At 44.6% G+C, this 14648-nt stretch overlaps 1 protein-coding gene across 2 annotated transcripts in view; it reads right to left on the reverse strand.

The window, feature by feature from the left end:
• The window catches only part of Slc11a2 (solute carrier family 11 member 2), a 32433-nt gene that overhangs the window by 1360 nt on the left and 16425 nt on the right, over window positions 1-14648 (reverse strand). For both annotated transcript variants that reach the window (XM_027396578.2, XM_027396579.2), the window contains exons 9-16: window positions 13525-13680; window positions 12851-13009; window positions 11608-11694; window positions 10822-10941; window positions 10530-10679; window positions 9283-9356; window positions 7560-7713; window positions 5833-5886 (exon numbers count right to left, since the gene is read on the reverse strand). In XM_027396578.2, coding sequence (XP_027252379.1) covers window positions 5833-5886; window positions 7560-7713; window positions 9283-9356; window positions 10530-10679; window positions 10822-10941; window positions 11608-11694; window positions 12851-13009; window positions 13525-13680 — 954 coding nt within the window. The remainder of the gene's footprint in view (window positions 1-5832; window positions 5887-7559; window positions 7714-9282; window positions 9357-10529; window positions 10680-10821; window positions 10942-11607; window positions 11695-12850; window positions 13010-13524; window positions 13681-14648) is intronic.

Below are 14648 nucleotides of genomic sequence, written 5' to 3' on the forward strand. Positions count from 1 at the left end.
TTCATGGGTGTGTGCTGTGTAACTGCCTGAGTAGTTTCTAACATGGAATAACAGAGCTGAAAGAGTTAAGGATAGAGACAGTACCAAATGTATCTGACTATCTCGTGACAACTAAGCTTTCTGATAATATGACCAAACAGAACGTTTTTGTGTTTTAGCATTGTGTATTGGAAATCGGATTTCAAACGACCTAAATTCTAAGGCCTGTAATTCTGGTCCTATCATCCTTTGACACTTGAGCAAAGCCTCCTATTAAAACAAAGTGTGCTGAGAAAGGGGTAACCCACGGGTCGAAAGTGCTTGCCAGACTGAATCTGGAATCTCAGCTGTCTTCATGTCACGTTCTTTTTGAGTTTTCAAAGCTTGATTCATGTGGTTCAGGCTGGCTTCAAAAATACTATGGAGCTAAGGATGATGCTGACTCGATGTCAGCCCCCACCTCCCAGGCCCTGGGATGCTTACAACCATACCCCACCCTCAGCCGTTTCAAAAAAGCATTTCCAGACCCCTTTCCTGTGAGCCAATGCAGATGGTTTGCTGGGATCTACATAAAGTAACCCTGGTTAGCCTGTAAGTTACTATATAAGCCTTGAGCTCAGAGATTTGTCTACCTTTGCTTCCTGAGTGTGGGGACTAAAGGTGTACTCTGCCATACCCGGCAATGAAATTGTACTTACCGGTTCAGTGACACACTTTGGGACAATGGCTGACTTACATATTAGTCTCTAGGACACCAGCAGCCTATGTGTGAATCTAGAATGAACTACACCCATGGAAAGTAGTAGAAAAGGCACTGGAGTGGTGGTAGTGGTGGTGGTGGTAGGGGATCAGGGCCTAGTTTTAGTCCTCCCAGTGTATATTTGGGGTTTTATTTTCAGAACTAAGGCAAGATCTATACCACTGAGGGAAATCCCAAACCCCCCTGTTTAGTTTTTGAGGCGGGGTCTCAATCTGCAGCTCTGGCTAGCCTGGAATTTGCAGTGATCTTCCTGCCTCGTGAGACTAGGATTACAGCCATGCCGCACCATATAAACTCTGTGTGTAGCTTCCAGACCTTATCTTCCATGTGTGTAAAAAGGAAACATGTTATCTGGAGAGGTCAAGCACACGGATAAGATACCTCATCAAGTCTTTAGGAAGTTTATTTTGAGCATATTACACTGTCCCACGTCACCTCAAAGGAATGTTGTGTGGCTGTATGAAGACAACATAGACGGAATGATTCCCTGGATCAAACACCCACAGCCAGTGTGCTAGGAAGACACTGACATTTCACTTGCAGGTCTGACATCCAGGTTTGAGAACTAATAACTATTGCCAGACTTATTGATAATTCACGGAAGCCTCTCCCTAGTGAACAAAGATGGTAGACTTCCTCACTCTGTGACAATAGAGTATTACCACTTAGAGAACATAATTAGAGAATTTGGTTGTCTAGTTGTGAGACATTGAGAAATTCAGCTAAGTATCACAATATGTTAAAATACTCTGGGGTGCAAACAGGTGCTACGTGAGTGTATCTAATTATTGGTTCTCAGCTCTGTCACACAGGACCCTTTCTGTTCTCTAAGCCTGACTCAAACATCCAAAGCCACTGATGAGTGCTGACACGGGTTTCTCTGTGTAAGACATTCTGACCTTGTGTGTGAAATGGCTGGCCTTCAGTCTGCCAACCTGTGGCATGCCTCTCAAGTGTTATTATTACAATTGTGTGTCACGACACCTGATTGAAATGTTTGCCTGTCTTGGTGTTCCTAATGACACTGGAGAAATGTTGGGGAGTCTTATTACAGCCTGAAGCATGTGCTGTGTGTTACACAATGTGGGTTTGTGAATGAACAACAGTCCTCTGGCTTTTAGGTTGTTCAGCTGTCTCTCAGTATAGAGGGTGAGTATCTTGTTAGAAGAAGAGAGGGAGGGAGGGAAGAAGGAAAGGAGAGAGAGAGAGAGAGAGAGAGAGAGAGAGAGAGAGAGAGAGAGCACAAGCGAGCATGCAGGTACCTACAAAGGCCAGAAAGAAGAGCATTGGATCTCCTGGAGCTGGAGTTACAGATGGTTGTGAGCCACCTGACATGGGTGCTGGGAACCAAACCTGGGACCTCCAGAAGAGCAGTGCCTGCTCTTAATCACTGAGCCACCTCTGCAACCCACTGTTGCAAGGTCTTTCAGGAGTCAATTTCAATGAATCTGCCACTTGTAAACACATGTGAGGTAATAGGGGAGACTAACAAAATGTTCTGGAAATTGCTTTGCATTCTAGATTAGTTCTGAAATTAAACCCAAATTAAGGGAAGTTTGGAGAATATAGTCAGCACAGATAACCTCTTGGGGACATCTTTCACATGCAGCTCGTGAGGCAGGGCTGAGAAGCCACCACAAGAAGGGAACATGAAATCTGCCTGCCTGTCTTGGGACAGACAAATAAGGACATGTTCCTCACCATGTGCCTGGTAACTCAGCTCATCATACCTGAGTTTCACCGCCATTTCTAAATGGCCAGGATCTGCCAAAATCCTGGTTTTAAGCTAAGTGACTCTGCTTTTTCACGTTAAATTTTCACTATTTTTTGGCAGCAAATACATATTTTAAAACCCTTCCTGGATGGTGAAGCAAGAATACAGATAGGGTAGAGGAAAGTAGAAAAAAATTTCATCTTGCAAAGGGTTAAGTTATGGTCTTAACCACAAACAAAAGTATTGTGATAAACTAAAATTAATTTTCATTTAAACTAAAAACAAATTTTAATCTGTTACTTATTTGTTGTGTACCTATGTGGAGAGAACTATGCAAGCGCCACAGAACACACGTGGGGGTCAGGGACATCATTCAGGAATGACATTCTCTCCATGTGGGTCCCAGACATCTAATTCCAGCTGTGAAGCCTGGTGGCATCTATACCTCTGAAACCATGTTTCCACTCAGCCCCTAAAATGAAATTAAAATCTTGGTGTCTAGGACTAACTAGCCTTCTGGACACTGACTGGGCCCTTAGAGTGTCACTCCTGCTGGTAATGGCATATCTGTATTTCTGTATCAAAGCTGTTGAAACCCTATTAATAAAATGCTCTCAAGGTTTAAAAAAAAGTAGCCAGAAAAGCAAACAGGAAAAAGGAAAGTTTTTCTTTTTCTTTTTTTCTTTTCTTTTTCTTTTTTTAATTACAAATCAAGTTTACAAGCTGTTAAAGGTTCACTAAAAATCTCGTTGTATCGACTTCCTACAGCCCTGGCAAGATCTCACAAGCCAAGCTGTAGCCTGTCAACTTGCAGTGCATTGAAGCAGTACAATTATTTCATGTCACATGAGAACAATTACCAGTTTAGAGAAAATGCAAAGATGGCTCACAAATACACAGCCAGAAACACACTGGTATGGAGGACTAGAAATTTTTACACATTGTTTACTGTATAGGGTACTGTTGGAAGTACACCTTCTCAGTGACAATCAAATGACACTGTAAAATATTATAGTCATAGAATCAGAAAAGAACATCTAACTATGGTGAACCCTTCTATCATTGTAAACAAACATAACATAGAAGAATTGTAGGGCAGGGAAGTAAGATCCACAGCAGAGAGAGGCCTTGCCTAGCACACACAAGGCCCCTAGGTCCATCCCTAGCAGTTCTGGACTTGACTATCAATGTTTGTGAATCTGGATACACCTTGCCCCGAGAGACAAATGTAACTGTTACTACAGCATCTTTGTAAGAATTCTGTTGCCATCAATATGACCTTCACATTCTATAGCAAGACAAGGTTTCAAAGGTCAGCCTCCAGCATCTTTAGGAACCATTCAGATAGTTTCAGGAACAATGGTGGTAGAAGTAGCAGGTATGAGAAGGACCCTGTAGGGCAGTGGTTCTCAACCTTCCTGATGCTGCAACCCTTTAGTTCAGTTCCTCATGTTGTGGAGACCCCCCCACCATAAAATTATTTCATTGCTACTTCAGAACTGTAATTTTACTATTGTTATGATCATAATGCAAATCTTTTTTGGAGATAGAGGCTTGCCAAAGAGGTCTCGACCCCCAGGTTGAGGACCACTGCTGTAGGGACCTGTCACCTGTAATTTTGTGTTATAATAGCTGAAGGGCTAAGGCTGATATAGGGTGAGCACAACAGCAATTTACCAAATTTTTTATGCCTCATAAAGAATCTATCCAAGCTGAGCTTCTGACTGTGTGTAAAATGTACAGACGAGCCAAGATCACATTAGCCAGCTTGCTTCGAAGAGGAGGACGTCCTTCAAGGCCACTTTCATTCCCGCTGACACCAAGACAGAATCATGTCTGAGGCTTCTGTGTAAAAATGTCAGACGTGGCTGAAGTGACAGCAGTAGTCCCTTGCTGAAGACTCCAGAGCTTCGCCATCTGGTCTCAACAGGTGCTCTCTCTGAGGGAACTAGTCCCATCTTGCAGGGAGGGAACTTCACAACCACAGTGACACCTACTGACTTTGCAAAGGTTAGGCCCAGAGCTCCTAATGCCTGTGAGTCATCTTGGACATGAAGCAGTGGTGTGTCAGAAACGTGGTGTGGTGAAGGGTGTCTTTCAGGAACAATGCAGTTAGCTCTCTGACACACGCTGAGTCCAGAGTCTCATGAGTATCAGTTCATGAATGCTATGCTCTTCTACTATTACCACTCTCTCAGAAGAGGAAGGGAAAGGTTTTGCGACTGTGTGTACTCAAGATTAAACACTGTCAGGAATCCTTGGTAGTAACATGAAAGCTACTAACCTCGCGACTAAAGAGGAAGCTCTGCTAAGCTCGAGTCGTAAGGAGACCTGTAGGTAGACCATATGTCCACGTCCACCTTTTATGCTTCGTACCCTTCTTAGTTTCCATTGAGAAATTAAAAGTAGAAATAAAAAATCATGAACTTATAGGGGTAGTGGTGGCACACACCTTTAGTCCCAGTACTAAGGAGGCAGAGGCAGGTGATCTCTGAGTTCCAGGCCAGCCTGGTCTACAGAGGGAGTTACAGGACAGCAAGGGCTACATAGAGAAACCCTGTCTTCGAAAGCAAACAAACAAACAAATCCTGAACTCAAAGAAGACAGCTGTCTCTAATTTGTAATTAAAATGGATGGCATCACTCTAGTTGCAGTTTTTATAACTAAAATAATTTTCAAGGGAGCATAAAAGCATTTTCAGCTTTCAACATCCATTATCTTGTGATAAAATTTGCATGCCCAGAGCTGCTATAATCTTAATTCACCTAATGAAAAACATAATTGCAGTTTAGTATATCCCTAATTCATATAGTTTTAAGAACACAGAGTCTGATTAATATTCATGTAGAGAAGTTGCTCTCAAAATGACAAGCTATTTGCCCTTGGACAGCTACTTAGGGACTTAGTGTTTAAAACAGCTCAAATGTAACTTTTCCCAGGGGCTGCCTAATGCTATAGGGTGAGACCCACCCCCTGCCAAAATTAATCATCTTGTAAGCACTCATGGGAAAAGCAAGGCATAGTTGTGCATGATATAATCCCAGCACAGGGGAGGTTGAGACAAGATTGCCATAAGTTTGACGGCAGTCTGTGCTACATGGTGAGTTTGAGACTACCTAGTGTTTCATAGCAAGATCCTATTTCACAAAAACAAAACAAAGACTTCAAAACACACACAAAACAAAGTGTTTCCCAACTAACAGTTGAGTCCTAAATGCAGTCTGTGCAACAGCACATACTTGTGGCTATGTTCACACAGTAAACCATAGAAACACACTGGCTCTGATGGCTCCCTGTAAAGACAGACAGACTGACCCAGTGTTTACTTAGTATTGCCACCGTTGGTGTCTTCGCTCAGCAGGACCTTAGAGATGCTTACCCTGTGCCCACAGTCCATGAAAGACAGGCCCAATGCAATCAAACATTGCCAACCCTGGAAGAGAAAATACGATTGTCACTCACCCACCAAGATGGCACACCCTTGCTATGCAGGGACACACCTGTTTCCTGCCCCAAACACTGAGCTCTGACCATTTCTTTCCACCAAGGGCTGCCCAAGTAGGGCTCTCAGCTCCTCTTCTGTTTCAAAACATGCCAGAGTTTCTCTCCAAGGTTTTTCAAAACTGGGTTCCCTTTGCGCTTTGTGTTAATGACTTGCTTCACTCAGTGGGAATGCTCCGGCGGCCATTTCTCACTAGTTAGTTTCCCAAGGATATGGAGAACGGCTCTAGACTAGTAGTAAGACAAGCTACTCTGTGAAGCTCCTGGTTTAGAACTAAGCAGAAGTAACCAAGATATAGAATTTTCCCTACCTCCACATTTGGGGCTTGGACAATCTCACTAGTCTGAGGGTTTTGATTCAACTCATGTCCAATTTGCATGAAGGAACAGCTGGCTGAACTTCTGAGAATTTTAAAACAATTCCTGCCAAGAACACATAGTTACCTGGTTTCCAAACTCCTATGGTGAGTATAATCTTGTATGCCCAAGGTTTATTGGAAAGGGCACATATTAAAATATGCATGGATGTTTTTCTCAAAACAGATTCTAATCTGTGGTAGACATGGCATGCATGGAGTGAAATGCTCTAGAGAAAACAGCGGGGCTTCAGCATTCTCCATAGCAGACACAGCCTAAGTTTTGCTGTTTCTTAACCCCAACCTTAGTATAAACTCTATATTAAACAGATAACTGAATCTGTTCTTATTGCTATATATTTTTCACTAGTAAAAGTAGTGAGAAAGATGGGAAATAGAGAATACATCTCTATCTGCCCTCTGTGTGTGTGTGTGGCTAATGTCCTTGCAGAGGTCATCAGAGATCACCATGTTTCCTGTCCTGACACTGTTTCCTGTGAGACAGGGTCTTCTGCTGAATCTGTAGCTAGGCAGGCAGGTCTCAGCAATTTTATTGCTGCCTCTCTTCCTCCAGTGCTGGGGTTACAGACACACACAACCACGCCCATCTTTTAGAATGGGTCCTGGGGATTTGAACTCAGGTTCTTATGATTGCTGTGCAACCACTGAGCCATCTTGTTTCTCAAACTTATCATAACATTCTCTTTAGGAATTAAATATTGGATCCTTATGAAATCAGCAGAAATAGAAAAATACTAGGTATTAAAAAAAAAAAAGACAGGCGTGGTGGCCCACACCTTTAATCCCAGCACTTGGGAGGCAGAGGCAGGTAGATCTCTGTGAGTTTGAGGCCAGCCTGGTCTACAAAGTGAGGTCGAGGACAGCCGGGACTGTTATACTGAGAAACCCTGTCTATAGAAACAACCCCCCCTCAAAAAAAAAATAAATTTGATGATTCAAAATACAAACATCTGAGCCCAGCGGTGGTGGCCCATGCCTTTGATCTCTCAATATGCAAACATCTGGCTGAGAATAGAGTGCAACATTAGAATGCATGCTTGGCATTACATATGTCTGTGTTTAATCTCCAATACTAAAAAAATAGAATTTCAGAAAGGGCTGATTTGACAATTCCATATGAACTGCCTCAGTAAACTGCTTTGGGGACCATTCATTTCCAAAGGACAGTTAGCCCCACCTATACCATCCCAGAATCCCCTTGCCCCTGCTCCCTTCATGCTGGACTCACCAAGTAAAACACAAAGCCCAGATAGGCCACGCTAACCACTGCAGCCACCACATATAGAGCCACGTGCCCTAGTTCCTGGACGTATACCACTACAAAGTACATGTTGATGGAACAGACGATGAGGACCAAGATCCCACCAGCGATCCTCCAGCCTCTGAAAAGGAAGGAGTGTGTAAGTGTGCAACAGCTCAACCTGGCCACAGACAGGAACCAAAACCGTGTCTCGTATGGTAAGTGGGACATGGGTTGAGGGAAGTATAAAAAAAGGGTCAAAGTTAGTGATAAAGCAGAAGGGGAAGGGGTTAGAGGAAACAGAGCCTCGTATTTATCTATCATTAATGTGTGCATGTGACATGTGCATGTGTGGGCACACATGCTACAGCATGCATGTGAAGGTCAGAAGGCCACTTCTGTGGCGTTATCCTTCTCCTTCATCCTTTATATGACTTCCAGGGATGGAACTCAGGTTGTCAGGCTTGTGTGGCAAGCATATTTATCCCGACCCTAGAAATCAGCAGGTCCTAGAAATGAGGCCATTTCATTAGACACCGGAACACGGCCCAGGAATGGAGTCATGTGAGGACAACTCTGAGTGCTGAGAGAAAACTTCAAGCAAACAAGACAAGAGTCTTGTGACCTCAGTTTCTCCAAAATATGGAACTGTTCTTGAGATGTGTTTTGTGTCCCTCCCAGGTGCAGTGGGTAGGAATGAGTCTACTTCAGATCACTCATTACTGCTTGCTGTTGTTACTCAATTAAATTTTAAACTATCCTTTGTGTGCCTCAATGACAAACATGTTTTTGCCACATGCTGCTAGTCCTCATGTATACATCTTGAACTCACGAGATTTTACTTGTGTGACTATCTTAACCCTCAGAGTATAAATTGTCTGAGGCTTGGAATAAAGGTGGCTATTGCATGAGACTTCTTTAGTCCACCCATTTATCAGTTCCCCTCTCCCAGGTCCCAATGCCTCTACAGTGGTGACAATCAGAGGGCTTGGAAACCTAACAGGTCACATGAACACCTGGACTGATTACTTTTCAGTGCCAACTTGACACAGCCAAGAAGCACTTGGGGAGGGCGTCTTAATGGGAAATTATCACATCGGGCTGGCTTGTGGGCACATCTGTAGGGCAGGATTTGGGAACAGCCAGCCCGCTCAGGGCAGCCCCATTACCCAGCCAGCATGTCCTGAACAGTGCAAGAAAGAATCAAGCTAGCTTAGGGCAAACATGCACGCAAGGATGTGTTCATTCTCTTCGTTCTTGAGAGTGGATATGACATGACTAGCTGCTAGAGTTCTGCCTTGACTTCTCCCAGAATGATGGGTAGTAATTTGGAATTTTAAGACTTTAAATAAACCTTTCCACCCCATGCTGCTTGTTGGCACAGTACCTGACATAGCAGCAGAAATGTCACAAGAACACATATCCCTTCAAGGTGTGCACAGAAGGTATTATTAGTGTGTGCCTCTCTTGTAATATAACAGTATTCAAACCTCAGTGGCTGAGGCGGAGAGCTAGAGCTTGAAGGTTGGAAGTGCTCCTCCTCCTTTCCTATAACTTATGCTCACCAGTTTCTTTCTAAGCCAAAGAGGAAGCAACTAGAAGCTGCTCTGGAAACACATAGCTCTCTCTCCTGGAGAAGGCATTTCTGGCTGGCCTGCTGGGTAAATCCCCCTCCCATGTCCTTCTGGAGAATGATGACAAGTGTACTCACATTCCATTGGAAAACTCACTCATTACTGGCCGCAAGCTTGTGAACGTGAGGATGGGTATGAGAGCAAAGGGAAGCTGGAAAAAAGAAGATGGAATTATGTGAGTGTTAGTTTCATCTCTGAAGTGTGATTAAAACACTATGAGGAAAAGCAACTTGGCGAGGGTGCTGGGGGGATCATCTGGATTATACTTCCAGGTCACAGTCTTTCACAAAGAGAAGTCAGGGCAGGACCTGAATGGACACTTTGGAGGAATGCTGCTTATTGGCACTGGCCTGGCTCTGGCACCCCTTCCTTCCACATCTACTGTGGAAGCTATTCTCCAGTTGAGGTTCCTGATTCCCAGGATACATGAGGTCACTGTATCACCACAGACACCAGTACAGTTCACAAGAAGGCATCATAAATCCTATCTCACCTATGCCATGGGTAATAGTCGCTCCTATCACCTTGCCTTTGCCAAACGTTATTTTTAATTCAGCACTAATCACGACCCTGAGGGCCTTAGTTTAAACACAAAAAGACAACATATTGGGGGCTGGAGATGGCTCAGAGGTTAAGAGCACTGACTGCTCTTCCAGAGGACCCAGGTTCAATTCCCAGCACCCACACAGCAGCTCACAGCTACCTGTAACTCCAGTAACGGGAATCTGATGCTCTCTTCTGAACTCTTCAGTTTCCAGGCACACACACATAGTGCTCATACATACACAAAGGTAAAACACTGACACACATAAATAAAAATAATCTTAAATATAGAAACATATTGGATATGATTTGTCTTGTAACCTCCATAGGAGTTAGCGATGTTCTCAGAATTCATTTAATGATTTACCCTTGCTGCATTAATGAGGTATAATGTTGTAGGGTTTTATGTATCACTAAGTTACTTATTTATCTGTGTGTGAGAAGGAGAGACAGACAGATGCGCCCATGCTATAGCTGAATATGGAGATCAGAGAACAACTTCTGCAGACAGTTCTTTCCTTTTACCATGTCTTCAGGAGATCAAATTTAGGTCTTCACACTTGTACAACTGCACTGCCAGAACTTCAGCCACTGAGTCATCTTGCTGGCCTTAAATTTGTGTTTTCTATGTTAAGCAAAGCTTATAATCTCCTTTCAGGAACTTCCATGCCTTTTCCTTCCCCTCACTCACTCCTAGTACCCAGCCTCCAGCATGAGGCTTGGTGCCCAAGGCAAGACTTACTGCTAAGTGCAGCGTGAGCTTCCCCAGGTCCCTGCTCACCTGTAAGCTCTGCAGAACATTCAGGAAGTCATTCATCCCTGTTAGATGCTCTACATCTTGGAAGACAGCAACAAGCAGAGTGGGGATGATGGCAATGGAGCGTGTCAGGATCACTCGGGCAAAACGTGACCATTTTAGGTTCAGGAATCCCTGAAAGAAAGCACGGGGGCTGGTGACCGCATGTAACAGGAGAAAGAGAAATGGTTGGAGAAAAGTCAGGAAAGCACATAGAAGCATGGAATCAGACACTCAAGAGCTGTACCATCCCCCTGTAGTCAACCCCAGCACACACCTCCATGACAAACTGGCCAGAATAGGTTCCTGTCATGGTGGAGCTCTGTCCTGCAGCCAGGATCCCCACTGCCCAGATGTAGAGCGTTGCTGGCCCGAAGTAACATCCAAGCACGACACCCTGGGGGGGGGGTACAGACAGGTTGTCAATGTTTAGATAACACCCAAGAACAGCAGCCCTCTGCAGCACCCCCCTCTCCTTGTGAAACACCAACACACCAAGTACCGTGCTGAGCACTGCACAGGAGTGAGACTCAGTGCTGGGTCTGACTTAAGAGGCTTCCAGTCTCGCTCTGCTGGGTGTCCCTCCATCCCTCCTCTCCGCTCCTTCATCTCTAACCTCCATCTCAAACACTAAAGAGGCAGAACCCATACTTCCCAAAGCGTGCTCCTTAATACACGGTTCTGAAAAATGGAGGGAGGAGTGCAGACAGTAAACCCATGTGGGGAATGAAGTGTAGACATATTCTATTCTTGGGGGTCACAAGGGAAGCAGCATGAAGGACCCAAGAGGGCCTAGGAAAGAAGCCCTCACTAATTCCCCTGTTACTGCAGTCAATGCCTGCAGAGTGTCCTCCCGAGTTTAGGAGTTGCCACTGTGCAACTTATCAGCCCATCTTCTACCCCACCCCCACAGAACCCCAAATGTGTAGCTGGCATAAGGGCCTCAGAAATAAAACACTCAGAGGAGCTATGCTCAGATTTGAAATGAACCCATGAAAAGGCCAGAGGATATGCAAACACTTACCCAAGAGCAGACAGACTGCAAACCAGTGTGCTTACTTACCCCTTTGTAGATGTCCACAGCCAGAGTTGAGTTGTCATTAGGAAAGAGGTCAGTATGCGGGCTGCTGCTATTTCTACAGACATTAACCTAAAGCCCAAAGCAGTTTAAAAACAATTTTTGTTTTAGAAATAAGAAGCATTTTCTAATGAAAAACCCTGTATTTGTCTCACTGAATTCTTCTGCGTGAGATAAGCAGAGGAAACACTCCAGGGCTGCAATGTGGGTAGCAGCTGGTGCACCTCCGACTGCAACCCTCCCCAGACCTTTTATCCTCTCCAGCATGAAGATGTTTACTGAGACAGAGTTTGCAAGACAATATGCAAATGCTGGAGCATTATAAATTCAAATAAGGAGAGAAACTCTAAGAGGCCTTGAGCTAGAAAAATCCCCAACTCGAGGCCAGACTGGGCTGCACAGGTAGAATCTATCAAGAAAAAAATTGCCAGGTATGCTGATGCATATATTTAATCCCAGTAGTTGGGAGGCAGAAGCAGGTGGATTTCTGTGAGTTCCAGACCAGCCTGATCTACATAGTAAGTTTCCAGCCTCCAGCCAGGACTACACAATGAGACCGTTTTTTTCAAAAACTAAAATCTAAAAACAAAACAAAAGAGGGAAAACAAAACAGAAGGCTTCAAATGTAGGAGGACATCAGCAATCAGAAGACCTCAGTCAAAACAGAACCAGGGGTCAAGAGGTCCTGTAGACATAAATGATGGCCAAAACTAGATAGGAATGTCCGTGAGCAGCTCTGTAGTGGAACACAAGGTCCCGAGTTCAATCCTGGCATCTTCAAACACTCCACAATAAACTAAAAACCTCAACAAAAAAACAACCAAACAAAATGGGAGAGAATTCAAAATGAGCCAAATCTCGCCCTGTCAGAGCAAGCTTCCTTTTCGATGACTCCGCCTCCTAACCTGTCCTTGGCATAACCATCAAGACTAGCAGACATGCAGACAGAAGCTAATAAAAAGGAAACAGAAATATGATAACCAAACAGCCAAGATGCTACCTCTATGACAGCATAAGGCAACTATGAGTCCAAGGCCAGCTCTTTGCAGCTCACCCCTGGAACGGGTGGAACAGGCTTCCTCAGCCCACACCACAGACTAGCTGGTGTGTTGAGACTGGAGGGGTAGGGGACACCTAGGCCTCAGATGTATTTCCTTGGGTTCCAAGTCATTGCTCTTTTCTGTCAGTTCATTCTGGCATTCACCACCCATGACCCTGGCTTACTCACCACCTGCTCGTTGGTTTTCCCAAAAAATGCTTCAGCAAAGACGGAGACAACGAAGACATTGATGATGAAGGAAACAAAGAGTGCGATGCAGGACTCAATGAAAAAGTACTTGTTGGCTTCTCGAACTTCCTGCTTATTGGCCCGGTTTACCTGCCTAGACTAGAGAGACAACAGCGGCAGTCATCTTTCCACCAGTCGCAGAAAGTTCCTTTGTAACAACTCAGAACTGTGGAGTCAGCTGAAAGATTAAGAGGGCAAACAACTGACTAGAAGAAATAGGAGATCTTTGCTCACTAAGCTACAAAGAACTCCACAACCTTTGACATCACACAACCCTCAAATGGGAGAGCCAGCAACCAGGTGACTGCTGAGTTCCCAGAGACTAATCTCAGTCCTGAGGCTACTGGACTAATTGTCAAGCCTCTCCACTATCTCAGCAAGGGAAGGTTGGACTTACTGGGAAAACCCTCCCTCCCCACAGATCTCAAGACTTCCAGATCTTTCATGAAGAACACTAGCCTGGAATTTTGAGGGTCACTTTTCCTGATCCATTTGGTGCTAAACACAGACCTGCCAGCCTAGAAATACCATGCTCCAGCAATCATAAACTAAGTTTGCATCCCTTGTACTTAAAGGAAAATCTCCCACAAACGATACAGAAGGGCACTGCTCACCTTGACTAAAGCAGAATGCAGGTACATGTTGTGTGGCATGATGACAGCTCCCACGATGCCCACAGCCTGCTCAACCTGTGGAGTGCTACAGCCTGAACAGGATGGCACGAACATGCCCCTGAGCACTTGGCTCTGGCTGGGCTTCACTGTAACATACTACACAGCAACAAAACACCTATTAGGCTTTACTGCAACATGGAACGGGGAGCACAGCACTAGGCACTGGCATCCTTCACTCCTTTCCCCTCTGTAACAACTACCTGGACTAGGAATATGGACTCATCAACAAGTACTTGCCTAGTGTGCACAAGGCCCTGAGTTTAACTGCAGCATCATCAACAGATGGGAACAAAGGGCCGCTGTGCTCTGAATGTAAACTGTCTGCTACAGGCTCATGACTAGACTCAAGACCCATTACTCTTTGGAGATGTGGTAGAAACTTTGGTGGGTGGCGCCTCCCTGGAAGAAGTAGATCAATGGGGGGGGGGCATCTTCCTGGCCCTAGCCATGTCCTGCATCATCTCAGTGCTTTTGTCTCCTAAACTATATCTCCTGCCACCAGGGGATTCTGCCCAAGGAACTGTAGGCCAGAACAAGCCCTCTGAAGCCCTAGCTACATATGCCCTTCACCCTCCTGTTACTTTCCTAATACCGGGGTTTGTTTCCTGGGGTCAGAGGATTCAGGACTATATATTCTGAATATCTTACATGACACTTAAAATGTACAATGCAGATATACAGAGAACACAGTGTTCTGAGGAAACAAACTGGCTAAAGGTCTTGTTATTTGCGTCACTGTAACTGCTGATACAGATCCAAGAATAGTCCAGTTCTTGAACCCACACCCTCACGCTGCTGTTCACCCTTGTCATCTAGGGACCACCTTTGCTTGCCACTGTGTGTAGACAGCCGGCTATTCCTTAGCACCACTCATCCAAACTTGCTCCTGGCTCAGGATTTCTTTTGTAAGCCTTGGTACAACCTGAAAAATCTACTCATAAACTAGATATCTTTTTAATGTTTAGGCAGGCCTATAAGTAGAAACCAGTTTACAACAACTGGACATAGAAAGGTGATATAGGCAAGGTGCAAGCCAGGAAAATAATCAATCACCTATTACTCAT

Source organism: Cricetulus griseus, chromosome 2 (assembly GCF_003668045.3).
Source record: "Cricetulus griseus strain 17A/GY chromosome 2, alternate assembly CriGri-PICRH-1.0, whole genome shotgun sequence".
Classification (NCBI taxonomy): domain Eukaryota; kingdom Metazoa; phylum Chordata; class Mammalia; order Rodentia; family Cricetidae; genus Cricetulus; species Cricetulus griseus.